At 47.1% G+C, this 19143-nt stretch overlaps 1 protein-coding gene across 2 annotated transcripts in view; it reads right to left on the bottom strand.

Moving 5' to 3' along the window:
* The window catches only part of TBC1D14 (TBC1 domain family member 14), a 90564-nt gene that overhangs the window by 12762 nt on the left and 58659 nt on the right, over positions 1 to 19143 (bottom strand). For both annotated transcript variants that reach the window (XM_079717139.1, XM_079717140.1), the window contains exons 4-11: positions 17597 to 17679; positions 16208 to 16325; positions 14039 to 14145; positions 10502 to 10582; positions 9330 to 9424; positions 7015 to 7086; positions 6191 to 6319; positions 3347 to 3456 (exon numbers count right to left, since the gene is read on the bottom strand). In XM_079717139.1, the coding sequence (XP_079573265.1) occupies positions 3347 to 3456; positions 6191 to 6319; positions 7015 to 7086; positions 9330 to 9424; positions 10502 to 10582; positions 14039 to 14145; positions 16208 to 16325; positions 17597 to 17679 (795 nt within the window). The remainder of the gene's footprint in view (positions 1 to 3346; positions 3457 to 6190; positions 6320 to 7014; positions 7087 to 9329; positions 9425 to 10501; positions 10583 to 14038; positions 14146 to 16207; positions 16326 to 17596; positions 17680 to 19143) is intronic.

A 19143-nucleotide genomic window follows, 5' to 3' on the forward strand; every position in this document is an offset into this window, starting at 1 on the left:
TTGGGAAAGTGATGTGATGTAGCAGAAGAAGCAAAAGCTCTGGAAAGAGATCGATTTGGACCTCTCACTACGGGTGTGACACTGGGTAAGGGGCCTCAGTGGCTTCCTCTGTGCTAAGACGGACCTGCTCCAGATGCTGTGAAGGTGAAACAAAGCAATGAATGTCTCTGAAATGCCAGCTTCTAGGGCAGGTCCTGAGCAACACCTGCTCTTTCCCTGGGCCTCCTTCCCATTGCCCACCCTGTTTCTGATCTGAGCTTTTACCAAGAGCCTGAATCACTGCAGACCATCTATAAATGTGGACTGCAAGGAATAATTCATGAATGCATTCAACTCAAATAGTTACTAAGGCCTGCGCTAGGACTGCAGATACAGGCAATGTTCTACTTGGTCCTAATTCTAGAAAGTAGTCAAGCACCTCACCAAGAATAAGCCAACACCAGCAGAGGCCTAGGCAACAAAGCACAGCGGGCGGCATTCACGAGGCATCAGGCACCGACTACATCACATCACACAGGTCTCAGGAGGGGAACCCTTGGCGCTCCCTTTCATTCAGACACCCAATGCGCTGCTCCACGTTCACTGCCCGTGTGTCTGACGCACACTGTACACTCTCTCATCAGAGTGCTGATGCGTCTTTGGAGCCTGAGCTCTGGGACCCACCTCGTGGGTTATGCTGCCTTATAACTAAATCCCTTAGAGAGGACTCTGTGGGGAAGCGCACAGGCTCTGGAGCAGGCGGCTTGTGCCTGAACACCGGCGGTGCCATCCAGCTAATCATATGACCTCGGGCAGGTCACTCTGCCTCTCCGGGCCTCAATTTCCTCACATGTAAAACAGAGGTGTTACAATTCACTCCAAGGGCTTGTTCTAAGGGTTAAATGAGATCATGTGAGAAGCACTGGAGTCAATCAGTGCGAGTCCCCTTGGCCTCTGCCCCCACTGGATTATAGCCATCTTCGGCCTAGAAAAAAAACAGATAAGCACTCTCCAGGACAGCACGCTTCACACTGCCCGTCGTGACCATCACTGATCTCTTGCACTGTGACATCATCAGGGTGGATCAGCGCCAGCTCTTTTTTTGCAAAGAAAATAGGAAATTTCAGAGCGTTCTGCACATAGTAAAGGCTAGGTACTGTTTCAAAAAACCTGTCTCAGTCATATATATATATATATTACATTGCTGCACACATGGCCACACACCAGGTCACAACGTAAAGTTTATTTCCTTTTGCAAGTCAGGGGGAAAAAAGTTTGAAAGACACTATTCCAAGACAGTGTTTTCCAAACCTCCCTTTTACCTGGAATCTTAAGAATCTAACTTGAGGGCCTAAAACAGATAAGGTAGAAGCTGAAGACTCTGGTCCCATGTGATCCTCTCCTAACACCCTCCCCGAGGGGTCACAGGCCCCAGGCCTGGGAATCTGTGAGGCCAGGGTTCATAGTCAAATTACAGCACAGGTTCACCAACAGGGGTGCAGAAGCACAGCCTATGCAAAAGTTGACTGTTCATGGTGTAGAGAAATCATTTGTTGGTTAAATTAAGGTGGCCTTTTAGGCAGGCCCCAAACACTCCCACCCGGAACAGCCAGACAGGTGAGTCCAGCACCCTAGTAGTGGCCACTTCATGGCCTGATGTCTATACTATTCTGTAGTGACGCCAGCACTTGTGGCCTCAGCTACGAGCTCTGACCTCCAAACCCTTGTTCCCAGCAAGAATTCAGCGGAGTCAGAACAGTCTCAGGGTTTAGAACAGAAGCAATGAAACGCCAAGAGTCCCAAAGGCTCATTCGCATGGGTGCAGACAAATCAGCTTTATTTAAGGGACTGAGCCTCGTTTCACATGACATTCGGACTTTACCTTCTAGAAGTAAGCCTTTTGTCTCCTGAAAAAAGTGAGCAAAAAAAAAAAAAAGTCAAACCAGCTACACGTTCCCAGCAGTTTTAGATTCACTGCACAAATTAGTGCTGGAGCCCAAACGGGCCTTTCAGTCGAAGTACGTCTTTCCTTCTGCAGAGCCCCTTCTGCATGGTGGGGCAGGGGGATGTAGGGTGATCACCTTACAAGGCCCTGAAAGGCTAACCATCTGGGTAGACAGATGAGAAAACAGGCTCAGAGAGGCTCCATGGCCCTTATTCAGGCCACAGCTAAGTAACGAGAGAGACCGGGGGTCGGGCGGGACTGCAGGATCCCGGAGCTGACACTCCTCCCACAGTGGGGGCCTGAGGCACTGCTCCCTCTGTGCCCCCGGCTACCACCAGCCTTCTCAACTGGCCCTCTGCGGGTGACATCCCAGCCTTTCCCCAGGCCACCACATCCACTGTGTGAGAAGACTTGCCGGTCTACCGCTCCACCCCGGAACTCTCTGGAAGCCTGTAAGTATACTCCAACGTCCGACAGGTTCCCTAAAGCTGCCGTGTTGCCGCATCCGGCCCCTCCGTGCTCTGATCTCAGCTGGTCCCGCAGCACTTGCCCTGGGACCACAGCCTGCCCTCACCAGCGCCTCTCCCTCACCACTCTCCATCCACTTCTGCAGCCTCGGCTCAGGCCCTGCTCTTTCTGCCTTCGTCTGTCCCTGCCTCCAGGCTCCCCCGCCTCCCCTAACCTAAAAGTCACTTCCAACAGAACTCACCTCCATCCTCACCCCAAGCAAAGGCCTTCAACTGCTCCCTCTAGCCCCGGTAATCCTGCCCGAGCTCCTCAGCTTAGCATCCAAGATGCACCAGACTCAGTCTCCCAGGCTCTCGCCTGCCATTCTCTGCCCTGTACTTTAGGCTCCCACACCACCACACCAACTGCTGCAGCCCTGATGATGCTGCAGCACCGCATGCTCACGTCACGTCTTGCTCAAACTCCCGTGTTACCTTGTGTACCCTGACCCCTCGGCCTGTCTCCAGGCCTCGGTCCTCCCCTTGTCCCAGAAACAGCATTCATCACATGCTGTGCAGCCTTGCTGTGCACGGACAGCCTCTCCCCCTGGACAGAAGCTCCGGAGAGGCAAGCGCCTGCCTGTCTCCGATCCCAGCGGAGAGCCCGCACAGACCTGGTGCTTAGTGACGCCTCGCGGAAGGAATAAACTGAGAGTCCAAGACCCCCTTCTCCCCTGGAGGGAGTTCAGGAGGACCAGTCAGAGTCACAGGCAGCGCTCAAGAGAGCAGCAGAGCCGAGCAGGCGGCCAGCAGCACGGGGCTGAGACACAGGCGCATCGTGCTCAGGGCGCTGGGGAGACTGTAAGGCAGGACGCGGGGCTCAGCTGAGCCCTGAGAGAAGCCGGCAGTGAGGAAAGAAAAATGGGGGCACGGAGATGAGAAAACACTCTGAAAACACATAAAAATGCAGTCTTACCAATCGATTAGGTAGATGTCTGGAGTTAAGTTGTTTTTCTTGAAATGAGCAAATAATTTCGGCAAATTTTCTTCAAAGAATACCTCAAATGCAGCAAAATAAGTCAACATCTAGGGAGATAATGTGAAATACACTAATAAACTCATTATCAGCACACATTTCCAATCTACCAAAAAAAGTCAATATACTTACACCTTTAGAATCTAACAATCATCTTCGTATGTAAATTCTCACACCCCTTCGTCGGCAACCCAAAACTAGGCACTACACAGGCAATTTCTAAATAAGCTCACTCTCTAACCTCATATAACGTTACCGACTACATCTTATTATTTATTCCACTTGTAGATAACTGAAACCCAGAGCAGTTACGTAGCTTGCCTAATGAGGTCACATCACCAGCGTGTGGCAAGGCAGGGCCCTGAACCCATGCCTGTCCCGCAGGCTAGGCTGACTCCTGATGGCCTCAGTCTTTTCTAAGAACCAGGAGTGAATTAACTGTCGAAAATGATCTCAAAAAACACGTCTGCCTGCCTGCCGACCCGCAGCATTTCCAGAGGGCATATAATGCTAATACTGAGGCAGGGCAACAGCGCTCTGGCTCAAAAGTGCAGCTCTTTTGAGGCACTGAGGGAGAAAACACTGAAGGGAAAGGAAGCGGCCACAGCCTGTTTCATGAGCACATGCTTTTCAACTTCTTACAGGGTTTGCAGGGAAACGAAACGCACAGAGCAATGGTGCGGTGCTGAAACAGAAAGAACAGCTACAAGTGGATGGGAGCGATACGAATCTGAGAGGCTGGATGCACGTGGGCAGATGGCAACTCCCAGATGCTGTTTGCACATCTTAATGAAGGCATGTACAGTAAACCAGGGGTTCCCAACTGGGGGCAATCTGCCTCCCGGAGGACATTGGGCTGTGCCTCGGGACATTTCTGGTTGCTCCATCTAGAATGGAGGTGCTACTGCATCTGGTGGGTAGAGGCCAAGGATTCTGCTAAATAGCCTCGATGCACAGGACAGCCTCCACCATGGCTATCCAGCCCCAAATGTCCACAGCGCTGCTGCAAAGAAACCCTGCTGGAAATGCAGGTCCCACTCAACGTTATGATTCTATGATTTTTCCTTAATAATACAAGCTAATTTTTTAAGCACAGTTTTTATCATGTATTTCCAAAGAGGAAGCTGGGATCTTATCTTCAAAATGAGGAGGTATTTAGATGTAAATCATTTTATTATATATAAAGAGTTTTTTCCTGACTATGAAAGTAGTATCTATAAAATGCTCACTGTGGAAAACTTATGAAGTACAGAAGTGAATAAAGATCATCCATAAACACTGTTACTATTGTGGTATATTTCCTTTTATCGTTAAATATGGTAGCTATTTATTATGGAATACGTTCTGTTTTACATGCTTTTGAAAAAATTAGCATTTTATCTTAAATATTTCTCCAATACAATTCTTTGCAATCAGTACTGCACTGGATATATTTCCAGATTTTAAGGAACCATTCTGCATTCCCTTAAATCCCCATTTTTAAATGTTTTTATTTTTTACAATGAAAAATAATTTTAAATTTTATTGAATAATTACAAACAACCATGTAATAACCACCTTTGTGCAGAGTGCCTTGCCCACACTTGAACTTTCTTAGAACCTATTCTTACGAGCAGAATTATATACCAACGCCATTTACTGCTACTGACATCTAACACCAAACTGTCTTCTAAAAGGACTCTGGGGCTTCCCTGGTGGTGCAGTGGTTGAGAGTCTGCCTGCCGATGCAGGGGACACGGGTTTGTGCCCCGGTCTGGGAGGATCCCACATGCCACGGAGCAGCTGGGCCCGTGAGCCATGGCCGCTGAGCCTGCGCTCCGCAACGGGAGAGGCCACAGCAGTGAGAGGCCCGTGTACCGCTAAATAAATAAACAAACAAATAAATAAATAAATAAAAGGACTCTGCTGATTTACATTTCCCTTCACAGCCAGCATTCAGCAGCAGCTTTAAAACACTTCTTTAAAAAAAAAAACATATGTACGGCCTGAGCAAGAAATACTCAGGAGTCCTTAAGGTATCAAGGAGAAAAATTGCCTAGCTGATCTAAACTGTTAGATCGCTTTGGTCCTAAAGTACTGACGATAAATTAATTATCAGTGAACTATCAACAAATGATCAGCAAATCAAGACGTTAATTAAAAAGCTGATGATCTGTTGAACTGGTGGCTCCTCGTCTGGGCTACTGGAAGCAGAGGGGCTCCGATGCCGGCTGCTCGCGGACCAGCTATGTGCCTCGATGGAACCCTGTCACTCCCGAGCCTCGCTTCCTCACCGCACCAGGAGCAGGTGGGGCCTCCCCAGGGCAAGGACTGCCAACTCCTTCCTGAACAAGCCGCCGCCCATGGAGACGCTGGTCTCGAATGCGTACCAGCCCATCGCGTGAAGCAGAGCCCCACGTGGCAGCGGGCAGCCACAGGACCCCACTATGCGACAGGCTATTTGACAGATCCTAACGTGGGGCCTGCTCCTGAGCTTCTGCTTGGACACAAAGTGTGTACGTTTGTGCAGGAATCTCCCTCCTCCCTCACTTGAAGAATGTATTTTCAGAAATACTTTCTGAAAGAAGGTACTAAGAAATTCATGGCATGTATGGCTATTGACCACATGTTTTTAAAGTCCAACACAATGCCCCAGATGAGCCGCCATGTTACCTAGGGTGACTTATTCTAAGTATCTTAGTGGAGGGAGAATGCATTCTTTTTCTCGCTGAAGAGAATGATTAGGCAACGCTTGCTGTGTGTGGACACAGCACCCAGGGCACAACACACACAGGGGATACTTACAAGGCCGTGGTCCACTCGGAAAAATGCCATTTGACAGGGTTTATTCAAAAGATTAGAAAAAGCAATGAAGGCATCTGCAGTATCTAAGTTCAAGATCAACACGGCCGCTATGAAGGACATGCCCTGAACCTGAGAGGGGAAGAGAAAGGGGCATTAAACAAACGGCAGCCACCACAGTCAGAGCAGCTCTTCCATCTTATTGAAAGAGGAACCCAAGCACCCTCACGCTGGAAGGTCCCACACTGCGCCCACCCATCGCCACCCACCAGAGGCTGGACCGACAGCCTCACGGATCCCGACCTGCTCTGACTCGGAACCAGAGCCCTGGCGCGCCAGCCGCCTGTGTGCGCTCCTTCAGTCCCACCCCTAACACGTGGGAAACCATAACCCCCCCCCACCTCTGCATTTGACACGCTGCCCTGCAGAATGTACAGCTTCCTGGTGCCACAGAAATGTACGTCTGAGCGAACACGTCACTCTTTCTAAAGCCATGCATGCACACGTCTGCTAAGCCACAGAAACGTCAGCAGCATAGTTTTAAAAACTGTTACTGCTAAAAGCTTTCCTGATTTAACGCTGAGAAAAAAAAAATCACATGCAAAAAATGAAAATCAAACCCAGTTAAAATGTAGTCAATGCCACAGAGCAGCCATGTCAGCTCAATTTCTCTACGAGGAAACTGAGGCAAGTCATTTATCATGAGACTTTCCATACCGAACAAAAAATGGCATTCAACCTGACATCCGCACCTACGATGTGCCGGGCAATATAGTGACTTTCTCTCTAGAGGAGAACGTTATAAAATATTGGAAAAGTTCACTTACATAACCCACATCCGGTCGGTAACAAGTGTAAGCGCCCAAAATGCTGTGCAACATGTCGTGGTACGGGCCACCCTACAGGGACCAACACACCAAAGACACGCGTCAGCAGTGTTAGTGCTTGGGTGATGGATGTCGCCGCCACCAGGCACGCCTGCTGTTTCCGAGCAGACCTCGTTGCCAAGCATTATTAAGCAGCTCGGCGCGTATCGCATGACTGGACAAACGCTACCTACCAACCCACAGCTGACCAGGTCATCTGTAGCTCTGCCTACAAAGCTGCACTGAGCTGGTGGGCTAAGTGTGAGCACTGCGCTAGAACAACTCCCTTAGTTTGGCTGCTGCTGTGTAACTGCAGTTCCCCGGCAAGTTCAGCAGGTGACCAGGTACCCAGGCTCTTCAGAGCCGGTGCGTGCCCACCGGCGCTCTGTCCCCCCAGCACGCCCCCCTCCTGACCACCCTTTCTGCCTCCTTTGCCCTAACAGCCACTGTCTGTGTTTCTTTTGTATTTTTCAGCATGGGAGGTGCAGGAGATACACTCTAATTCTTAAGTCCTAATAGCTACCTTTTTCTTCTAAGCATTCTCCAGCTCTCCCATCCCTCTAAGATTTCCATTTGTTCCTGTAACTTCTTCCAAAAATGTAAGTGTTGGAATTTCTATTTCCTAACTGAGCACAGAGGTGCCTCACACTGATGCTAACGTGTCTGAAGACACTGAGCTGACGGGCTCAGCCCACGTCACATGCTCACTGTGCACGTCTACTGTGTGGCTACACGAGAACGCCATGGCCCAGCCATCCCATCCTGACGTATAAAAAGAAGAGGCACTTCCAAATCATAGAAGGACAAAAGCAAACAGCAATGGGAGGGTAAAAAGATGACATCCAGGGCTAAGCGGGTAAGAGAAGGGGGGACAAGGAGGGACCCTGTGGTAGCATCAAATGTCCACCTGAGGATCAGTGTCGACTGTCACCAAGTGAAATGTGGTCTAAGGCCAAATGAGAAAAAAGCAAAGGCACTATACTGAACTTTCCTTAAAGCTAAATGTTCTTAACTTAAAAGATTTTCCACCACCCTTCTGATTATGTCCCTCTAACTTTGGTGCTAAATGGCCATTGTTTGGTGAAAATATGGTGCTAGTAGATGGCAGTTCCTTATTTTAAATGTCCTTAACTTGTTTTGGACATTTCATAGTTTCCCCACACTCCCCCTTTGTTTTTTTTTTAATACTGCCCATTTATGAAATCTAGAACTTTGGGAACCACAGACGGAGAGAGACATGCCCAAAGGAAGCCAGAGCAAAGAGGAAAGCCACTTGTCCCCAGCTTCACCCGAAAGACATCCCTAAAGCTCTCGTCCTCTTCTGAACACATCTTTCAGCACCAAGTTAATCACCCGGTGACTCTCAAAGTCAATGATGCTGAATCCCCAAGAGATGTTCCATGGAAAACATTCTGGGGCCTGGGTCTGGGAAAGGCTGGACCTCGGTGCCCACAGGGTGCAAGCACCCTCTCAGATCCTGTGCCAGTTCTGTGACGGCCCTTCCTGGCTACACTCCAAGTGCGTCTCAAAGCTCTGCCCTTACACTCTCTTTCCTCCAGAGCAGGGACCGCCCTGCAGCTGGTTCCTACCTCAAATAGAGCAGCCAACAGTTAGTAAGTAGGGTCCACGAAATTGAGCTGTATCCTCTGTGTTCATTCCTTTAGCGAGGTTCCCTCTCCCAAAAGGAACTGGGGATTCCCTGAACCATCAGCTGTTTGATGCTTCCATTCTGGTCCTCCTTCTGCCTGGAATGTCTTTCCCATTCTCTGGTCAGACTGTCAATTCAAACCTAGTCCAACCACAGCCCAAGAGCCACTTCCTCAGTGACAGCATGCCTGATGCCTCATCCCTGACCTCTCCCGGCTGCTGTATGTACTACCAGGAGAGTACCTGGGACACGCCACAGGTACTTGAGGTACTTTGAGAAGCCCAGCTGTGTCTAAACTCTACATCTCCTGGCTCACTCTAGGTGGTCGCTAACTGATCTGTTGTAATTTATTCCACTGTCCTTTACTGGTTACCTAGTGTGTACAAGGCATGATGCTAGAAACAGGGGCATGACAGAATCAGATTGGGTATTCCTAAGTCATACTAAATATTTGTTGGAAAGGATCAGTTACCCTTATTTTTAAAAGTCTAAATGTATTAACAAAGGACCCTCCCTCCCAACAAAAATCCCTGGTACTTTTCAAACTTGATTACAAATACATGCAATTTGACATCTGTGAATTTTAGACAAAACATACTTAGAGCAACAAATCACTGCCACCACCTACTTGCTGGAAAATGCAGAGATTAGGGAACGTTCTGGAAATGTCCAGTTTAATTAGCTCCAGACTGGCTTCTCTGTCTGCTGCTGAAAAACCAGCATCTGTCAAAAGATCAAGAGTCATCACACCTCTCAGAGGTGAGCGTGTGGAATAACTGCGAGGCTTAGAACTTTTACAAGAATGAAACAAGGGAAGGAAGTTCCTCAGAAGCACATGGGCCTAATTACAACTTGAACCAACACGATCAACAGTTTGTAGGATTTCTTGCTTTAAGAGTAAAAATCTCAGAGCACCATCTAATGTTAGCCCATCATCAGACATTTTCTAGAGTCTGAAATCAGAATCTAATTTGAAATTACCTTTTATCAACGACTGTCAGTGGAAGTAAGGGCAAGTCAGGGAACAGACACAAATGAATTCCAGGCGCAGAAAACACCAAAAGAATCACTGTTTAATCCAGAACATCACGGGTATGAACGTAGAATATGTGTGAGTTACTGCAGTATAACACTCATGTGTACTATTTCTAACAAATAATTATGAATAACTTGCTTTATATTTTTTAAATTCCAGTACCACATAGACAGTATTAAAAAAAGAGCTGCAAAAAAGGTACTACTTAACCAGCAGAAGTAATCATAACCATTCTTGTGTGTCATGGAAAAAAAGCATAATCTAGGAAATATGCAGTGCTCTTGTCTCTTTGGAAGTAGCTCTGATGCTCCTCTATAAACCAACACTCAAGCAATCCTGGGTGCCAGGCTACTGTACATCACGTGAGCAGTGAATAAAGGAAAAGATATTGGTCGTGACCAGCCCTCCAGCATTCTAGGACACTAACAAGTCTCAGGAACTAGTATAATCTTTCTTATAAAAGTTTTCTTCTTTAAACTGTTCGCTCTAAAAACTCCCTTTTCGGGGATTCCCTGGCGGTCCAGCGGTTAGGACTCGGCACGTTCACTGCTGTGGCCAGGGTTCAATCCCTGGTCAGGGAACTAAGATCCCACAAGCTGCTCTGCGTGGCCAAAATATAAAATAAAATAAATCCCCTTTCCCATGAAGCTTTTATAAATTTGCACCAACCACTACTTCAGTTAAGTAAACCTTCCTTGTTATGTACTAAATAATGATACGTGTAACTGACCAAAGGAGCCCACCGGGGTTAGCGTCATGTATACCTTCATTCTCCACTTCAGAGCCTCCCGTGCTAAAGCACCGCCACCGCTCCTTGGCTCGGGCAAGACAGATGTCAAAGAGCTCTGGAAGAAAAGCCTTTGGGTAAGTGTCATGTGCACACGTGTCTCCTCAGAAACACCAGAGAAGACACTGCTGCCTCGTTCAAATATTTACAGTTCAACTACACACCACAGGCTTATTACAGGTACTAAAACGATCCCCCCAACTTGGCCAGAAGGTACTTCTATTGTCTATAGACATCACTATATACAAAGAAATACATAAAATGCCTCCATGCCTGGTATTCACTCTGTTACACAACCCACCCATAAAGCTATATTGTTTTGATGTGTTTGTGAGTCTATCGCCTTACTAGACTGTGAGCTCCTTGGGGTAAGACCATTAGTCTCTCATTCATGTCTGTATCCAGAGCAAATAGCTCTGGGATTGACACAGATCAATATAATCAATGAGTATCTGACTGATGAAGAAAGGGAGAAACAAGCAGAAAACCCAGAACAAGCAGAAAATCTGGTTTCAAATAAAGACAAGATGGAACCGCTACCCCCTGGCCCAGTCTTCCTGAACTTGCTGCCTGAAAATGGGATAGGGGTGCAAGCAACACAGGCAGAAGTTTCAAAAAATAAGGATTCTTGGTGGCAGAGACATATCAAGACAGGTCTCTCACAAGAGAGCTTCCAAATCTCCTCCATATTCAGAACTTATTTTTTCAATAATTCTTCTCTTTGGGTAGTTAGGCAATAGTGAAATAACTCACGCTCACAAATCTCACTTTTATACCCAGACCTCCAGGGGTATAACCATGCCCCACTCCTCCTGAAAGACTGAACCCACAGAGAGAGGCTCCCAGGCCTCCGCTGGCCCACCCGTCCGGTGGGTGCTTCCCGCTCCTCCCCGGCTCCCATGCTTCCCAGCCATCCGTTGCCCTGGATCACAAACGACCACTAGTCAATCACTAAGACTTTAATTGCAGCTACCCAGAGAATTTCTACCACTTTATTTTTTCCATCAATACTTCTGGAAAATAAAGCAGAGCACATCTGCCTTCCGGACAGTATATGCTATTTTTTTAAATACAAGTCAAATTCTAGTAACACTGTTGTGTTCCAACAAGCTAAATTTTGATTAATGACCTTCTTCTAACCTTGTGAAGGATCTGATTTACAGTCTACACTAGTCTGCAACGGCAGTACAGTTATGAAATAGAACTTCATACTAACACCATCACCTGGGAGGACTGCATGCATCTTAACTCAAATGCTTATGGAACAAATCTGGAGGTGTGCTGAGCTGGAGGCTAGAGGGTCTGGGGAACTTCTGCCCACTCTCAGTTCCCAGGAGGTGGGCTTAGCTTTGCTCATTTTGGCAGGAGGTGGAGGAAAACAACTGTGTGGCCCCTGACCACTGGGAACAACTTTTCAAATGAGGTATTTGACAGTTAAAGCACACATGCTGGCAGCCTCAGGGTAAAATGGGTCAAAGTGTCAGTTTTTAAAACACCCGCATGGTTTTACTGGCGTGTGTCTGTGGGTGGAGAGGGAGTTAGAACAGTGAACACACCTTCTTTCCATACGAAGCTTCAAAGTACAAGGCTGACTTCCCGAAGAGTGAAGTTTAACAGTACGATTAGATTGACTTTCAGTGAGTTTCCAACTGCACAGCCACAAAAAGAGCAAAACCCTGGGGCTTCCCAAATCGCAACACAGGCTTCAGAGTCAGCCAGTGGCGGACTTTCTCAGTAGGGAAATAAGGTCAACAATATATGGCCCTCAGACTGCTGCCAATGTTAACAAAGACGTGAGTAAAGAACCTAATCCGACGCCAGGCCTCAACAGCAGACTTCAAGATCATCTGTGTTGTCACATTGGCTTGAATATGCAGCAAAACTGAGGTTAAGAAGGACCCAATAAGGTGGCACTCGTTCATTCATTCATTCATTCAGCAAATACTTCCTGAGGGTCTGACTGCACAGAGAGCTGTGCTGGGCTTGGGTGACAGGAAGGAAAGCATGACAGGTGAGGCCGCAGCTTCCTGAGCATCAATTCTAGGTGGGCAACTGACATTAGGCAGCTAATTATACAAGAAAGACACAATTTAAATAAAACGAGCCAATATCAAAATTTAGGCAAACTTTCAAGGCATGTGACTGATGAATTAGCCATTTAGCCTGATATACTACGATGATATGGTCTATGAAGGATTTTAATTTAAATAAAATCAGTGCAGCCAACAGTGAGAACCAAAAATTAAAGACACACACAGAGTACCCTGCATTACATCCAACTGGTGTAGAGTTGTTGATACAGTTTAGAAATTTTCAAGAACAGGGACTGAGATAAATGGTCATCCATTTCTCCAAACATCTACTTCTAGGGAAGCCGCTGAAAAACCATTTCCACAAGTTAAATGCTATACATCTTCTCACGTACAGATGTTAAGTTTTGGGCAGGTATGGATTAGCGAAAAAAATGGAACTTTGAGGAGATCACAATGAAAGGAAACCAGTGCCCATTCACCCAACCAGCTGTCATTACTCAAGATGGAGCACACTGCTGGCCAAGGCTACCATCGCACGTGGTGAGATCAACACCTGACAAAATAAAAATTACAATAACGACACGAGCCCGAGCCACACAGAGAAGATACAACAATCTATTTTAAACTCAAGGGCCTTCAACAGGGTAAAAACTGCCACCACCAACTCCACAGCTGGGCACTAATACAAAGAAGACAAGGAAGGAGTTCGAGTCCTGAGCAGCTTAGACGGCAGAAAGGGAGGAAAAAGGAAGAAGGAAGGATTACCATTTCTTCAGCACTTAATTGTAAGTCTATGAGCTCCTAGCATCACTTTCACTCTGGGTCGCAGCCTGCAGAGCGCTGGGCAGATAGGGGAGTGAACCAGTGAACACACTGGTGGAGGAGAAGCACACCCAAACTGTACGAGTGCGTATGGCGGGACAAACAGCCCTAAGAAAGGAGGGTACAGAGCTCACCTCCCTCTGGACTCAAGCTACTAGACCCTCGAGGACCCAGTCCTAGCACAGTATGCTGTCCCCTCTAAGGTGCTGACGTATAAGATGCCTGGGGAAAAAAAAAAGTCACAAAAAACCAGAAGTACCCCAGATACAGCACCTCCACAGAAAGAAACATCCTTCCCTTCCACTTTCACGTCCCCATCAAGGCTCGCTTTCTGCAGGACTCTGAGAAGAGATCCGAACATGGCTCAGCCCACTAAAGCCTTGAGCCCCATGTATGCTTCCCATGTACTCAGGGAAGGTGACAGCTATCAGGAAGAGGGCAAGCGTCTGCTCTGAACTGACACCAGATAACTGTAGCACCCAGGAGTGAGCCCCGGCTCCCCACCGGCTCCAATCCTGGAAGACACACTCACCTGGCCTCTCCGAAGACACAGCGGCGTAGCGATGGCTGCCTTTCTTCCTAACGGGGCAAATGGGACAGGAGAAGCCACAGGACCCAGGGGTGGATTCCCCAGGCCTAGGATCATGCAAGCCACTCACCGTGGGTGATGTTTAACTCGTTGCCAATGGCTAAGCTCCAGACTTTGCCTCTCACACTGGGAGGGATTCCCTGCCACCATAAATCTCGAACTTTTCTAGAGCACCACCTGGACAAAAACGGAAGCATGAGTTTATGAGTTTGTTCTCAGTGACGAAATATTTGTCTACCCACGTGCTTAACCCCAAACCACAAAAGCGGGGGAGGCACAGTAGTTATGTCACAGCCCCTGGCCTCAGGGAGCTTACAGTCCACCGTTCCAAACAGACAGACCAGGAGGTCGACGACTACCTCCCACTGGGCCACTGGGTTACTGCTGTGCCAGGTGTGCCACAGGCACTGCACACGCAGACATGGGCGCCACAAACCAGAAGCCCAGAGTGCTATTCTGGAGCCAAATTCTCAGTGACCAGTAGCAGTCGAAGCACAGGAATGGTGGGAAGGACGTTCTGAGCAGAAAGCACAGCAACAAGAAATAACCTGGCCTGCTCCAGGAACGGCAGGCAGCTGGGCACGGTGTGGGGAGCCGGGGGCACTGCTGCAGAGCTGCTGAGGGAGGGCAGACCCCAAGGGGCCTCGAAAAGGGAGCCCGAGAGCACGGCCGCCAGCCTCTGCACAGCTGCACACACACAGGTGAAGCGCTCAGGCAAAGCAACTCTAACGGCAGGGCAGCTCTGCTAACTCAGAACATTCGGAACTGCAGAGTCGCTGAGGTCTGCTGGTCACAGTGAACACACACTGCTAACGGACTGGGACAGACATAAAGGTGCCAAAGACCCCCAACACGGTGCTCCTCAGCACAGCACAGAGGGGAGAGCACGGGCTGATGCTGCAGAAACCAGGGCTGCAGCCCCATAACACCCTCACCTGGGGAACCCAGAGCAAACTCCTTCTCCTCTCACTCAGTATCATTCTCCCTAAACCAAGATGATGGAACCTTCCCCCTGACCCCAAAGGGCTGCTGTGAGGATTAAGTGGGACAAATCAGAAAGGCGCCCGGCACCCAGCTGGTGGTCATTAAGTAGCAGTTCCCATATGAATGCACGCATCTGGGCTACATCAAGCATCAGTCAGTGTAGGGTGGGCCAGGGCTCTGCAGCCACACAGGGAGTCAGTCCAAGGGATCTGAGGGCCTTAACTCTTGTTACTGGCCCCATTGCCCAGAAAAGCAGGCTCTGGGCACAGCTTGTGTTCCCCGTGCAGAGCCTCAACAGGGCAATGTCCGCTTCCCTGAGACCCCACCTCCACAGTGGGAGTGAGTGACACCCAGGTAAGTGCCAGAAGCAAGTCCCCAACAACCTGACACACGGTTCAGGTTGGAAGAGAAAAAAGGAAACTGGCGTCCAAGCTCCCCCAGCTCCTGCTGATAGGGGGAGGCCCAAAAGGAGCCACCAGTCTCTGTGCATGGCTCCAGGACTGCTGTCCAGACACCAGCCCCTAACCATTCTGACCACGCAGGAGGGAAAACCAACAGCTGTCCCTCAGACGCAAAGGAGACAACAGTGCCGGACTCTACTGCGTACCAGCTACTGGGGGCTGTCACCAAAGCACACCTGGCACCCCTCCTCAGACAGGACAACAGAAACTTGAGCAGACAGATGCAGTGTACCCAGCGGGGTCCTCTACAGGCACCTGGAGCCAGGGCGAGGGCAGGAAAGGCTTCTCCAAGGAAGACTGAGCTTTAAAGGACAAAGTGTTAACCGGATGAGAAGATACAGGGCAAGAGCACTCGATGCAGAGGGAATGGGACATGCAAAGGCCCCGAGGCTCCCTAAGGAAAGGGCACTGTCCAAGCAAAGGAGAGATGAAAGGTGAGGCTACAGGGAAAGGGACGTGCCGTCCCACGAGGGGTCCTGTCGGCTAAGCTAAGCAATTCCAATTTTACACTGAGAGTCATAGGAAGTTACTGAAATGTAAAGTATGGAAGTGACACAGATTCGTGCCTTAGAAGATCCCTCTGGCTGTTGAGCAGAAGACAGCTGGAAAGGCTGGGAGGGGAGCTGTCACAGTACCAGGTGAGAAACGACAAGGGCGGAACCAAGGCAGGGGAAGGAGACTCTGTGCAACTTAACCTTATCAGATAATTTCATCAGGGGCTGTGAGAGGAGCTACAATTAATACAGCTGCTTCCCAGGAATTCTGCAAAGAATTGTAGAGTCTAGAGAGCTTACATTGTTTCCCAGTTAGGCAAAATCTCATTATTCCAAGTGAGGACAGCATTTCCAATACTTTCTTCTAATCGACATCTTTCTTCCAGCTGCTTTTTCCTCCTCTGGGCTTCTTTCAGCTCTAGAAATCACAGTTAAAAGAAGGAAAACATCTATTAATTGGTATCCACTGATTTCAAGCTAGGTGACTTTTCTCAAAGAGCCAGGCTGCAAAAACACCAGGAAGAGGGCAATGAGGTAGAGCACTGAGACCCGACCTTCCAGGACTCATTTCACGCCTTATGGAGTTTAGAAAGCTGAGGCGTTAGCCATCGTTTAGGAAGCTTTTTTGTAACACACATACTGTATAACATATACACAGAAAAGTATACAAATGAGAACCTAACGAAATTATCACAGAATAGACAAACCCATGAAACTACAGCCCCAGTCAAAAGACTGAACAGGAACAGACACACCAGAAGCCTCTCTGTGCTCCCCTCACCCTTTCCAATGGAACCTGCAACTTCACTGCTCACAGCTTAAGAATAACTCTTAGGGTATAACAGCAACTCTGAGAAATGCCATGCATTTTCATTTATGTATACTCTTTTGTGGTAAAATACACAAAACATGAAGTTTACCATTTTAAGTGTACACCCAGTGGCATGAAGTACATTCACATTGTTACGCAACCATCACCACCGTCCATCTCCAGAACTTTTTCATCTTCCCCAACTGGAACTCTCTCCCCAAGAAACACTAACTTCCCACCCCCCGACACACCTCCCCAGCCCCCAGCAACCTCCATTCTACTTTCTGTCTCTATGAATCTGACTATTCTAGATACCTCATATAAGTGGAAGCATATAGCATTTGTCCTTTTGTGTCTGGCTTATATCACTTAGAATAATGTCTTCAAGCTTCATGTTAAGTGTGTGTCAGAATTTCATTCCTTTTTAAGGCTGAATAATATTCCATTGTACAGACAGACCACGTTTTATTATACATACTTTTTAAACAACTAAGAATCATGGGGTTTTTAGGTGTCACAAGGCACTTTATCAAATCACATCACATCTTCTTGTAAATAAGGAAAACTGAGCCCACAGAAAGAAAGAGATCTGCCTCTCCAGCATCACTGGCTAAAGCTTTCTCCAGCCTAGTACTTTTATCCTACACAGTCTCTTTCCTTGTGTAAATTCAAAGTGTTATTATCTTGAATGAAGTAACCAGGAATAAGTAGTTAGTAGAAACATACATTTTCGATGAAAAATTATAAATCTCAAAATATTAAATAAAGCATTCACCAAAGTTCAGGTTCTACAGCTCCAAAAGGTAAAGCGAAAATATCCATAAAGACACAAAATCTTGTGCTGACTTACATAACCAAACATACGTGAATTCCATTACCTCGTTTTTTGGCCTGAACCACCATTTCTTCATACTGTTGCCTGTGTTTCTGAGCTTCTTCAGCTGGCTTCGCCGGGAGATTTCTTGATAGAAAATAAATGATTTTTCACCATTTTAAATATTAAATAAGAGAAACTTGAAGCATCATTTACTAAAAAATGAAAAGCTCAAAGACCAAAACCACATTTGTTAGATGATAAAGACACAGCTCTTTCGTAAACTAAAAACATTTTTTTACAAAAGTATTAAAATAAGCTCATTTTTTAAAACTTGAAGTCTAAAGATTAGCAGAAAGAAGAAAATAGCAATTAACCATAACTCCAATAGAGATAAACACTTAATCTTTGGGTGTTTTTTTGTTCACCCCAGTCTCCAAAGAAACTTTGATTTGACCACACTGCACAAATACAATAATTATCAACAGTTACCCTTGAAATAGAGTACCCTAATGGCATATATTATTGATACATCTATGTATGAACATATTCCCTGGCCAGTTTTTTTAAGTGTGTAAGTTTCATACTAGCTATGTGGTTCATCTCATTTATACACACACACACACACACACACACACACACACACAGATTCATACAATAGTTCTAAACAACTAAATGTGGTATACAACTCTGAATCCTGGTTAAAAAAATAAAACACATGTTCTCTTTCAGAAACGTGCTGGTGAATTTGCTGGCCCTTGAAAACTGGGAGGGCGGCAATGTCTGGCTGTCTGTGCACATCACAGTGTTTTTGCTGCAGGAGAACAGGGCACGATTTCCCACAGCTCATGTTTTAGACAGCGTTACAAGGACGGATCCTCAGTGTGGCGGCTTCTACCAATAATCTCTACCTACCTTCTGAATCCTCCATTTCAGGGTTTCTCTCCCCATCTACCCACACATCCACAATTTCCAAGGACCAAAAATTAACATCAGAAGACACATTTCTTCTGCAGACTTCATCAATTTTAAATGTCAGGGTTGGCAGGGACCTTAGGGATTCTAGCCCAATGTTTTACAATCTCTCTCTCTTTTTCTTAAAAGCTGTGGAATCTTTCTATTCAAATACAGTGTTCTATGGAAACTCGATGCTTAAATAGAGATAAGCTATGGCCTGGTACGATGGAGCAATCCCTTTCCCTTACTAAGGTCTCCAAACACGATCTACAAGCCCGTCATCAAAACCCATCTCTCCTCATCAGATGGATGGAAACCAGAGGCCCAGAAGGGAAGGGAACTTGCTGGGATCACCCAGCCTGTTTTCTGCAGATCCCAAAGAACCAGTAGGCTAGTCCAGGAATTGTTCTACAATACTGGGGTGCCTCCAAAACACGCACTTTAGAGTATACTTCCTGGTGTTTCTTACCGTTACAAGCCAGTCTATAATTAATAACAGCTATTTAGGCATTTGGAAATGCTAAATTAAAGTAAAAAATCACCTGAATGGAAAATCCTGATCAAAACTTCTATGTTAAATGAAAGTTTTCCAAATTAGTCATGCTATCATATAGAATACACATTAGTAGAGGGAATGAAGAGGGGCCCTGCATT

This window comes from Hyperoodon ampullatus (assembly GCF_949752795.1).
Source record: "Hyperoodon ampullatus genome assembly, chromosome: 1".
NCBI lineage: Eukaryota > Metazoa > Chordata > Mammalia > Artiodactyla > Ziphiidae > Hyperoodon > Hyperoodon ampullatus.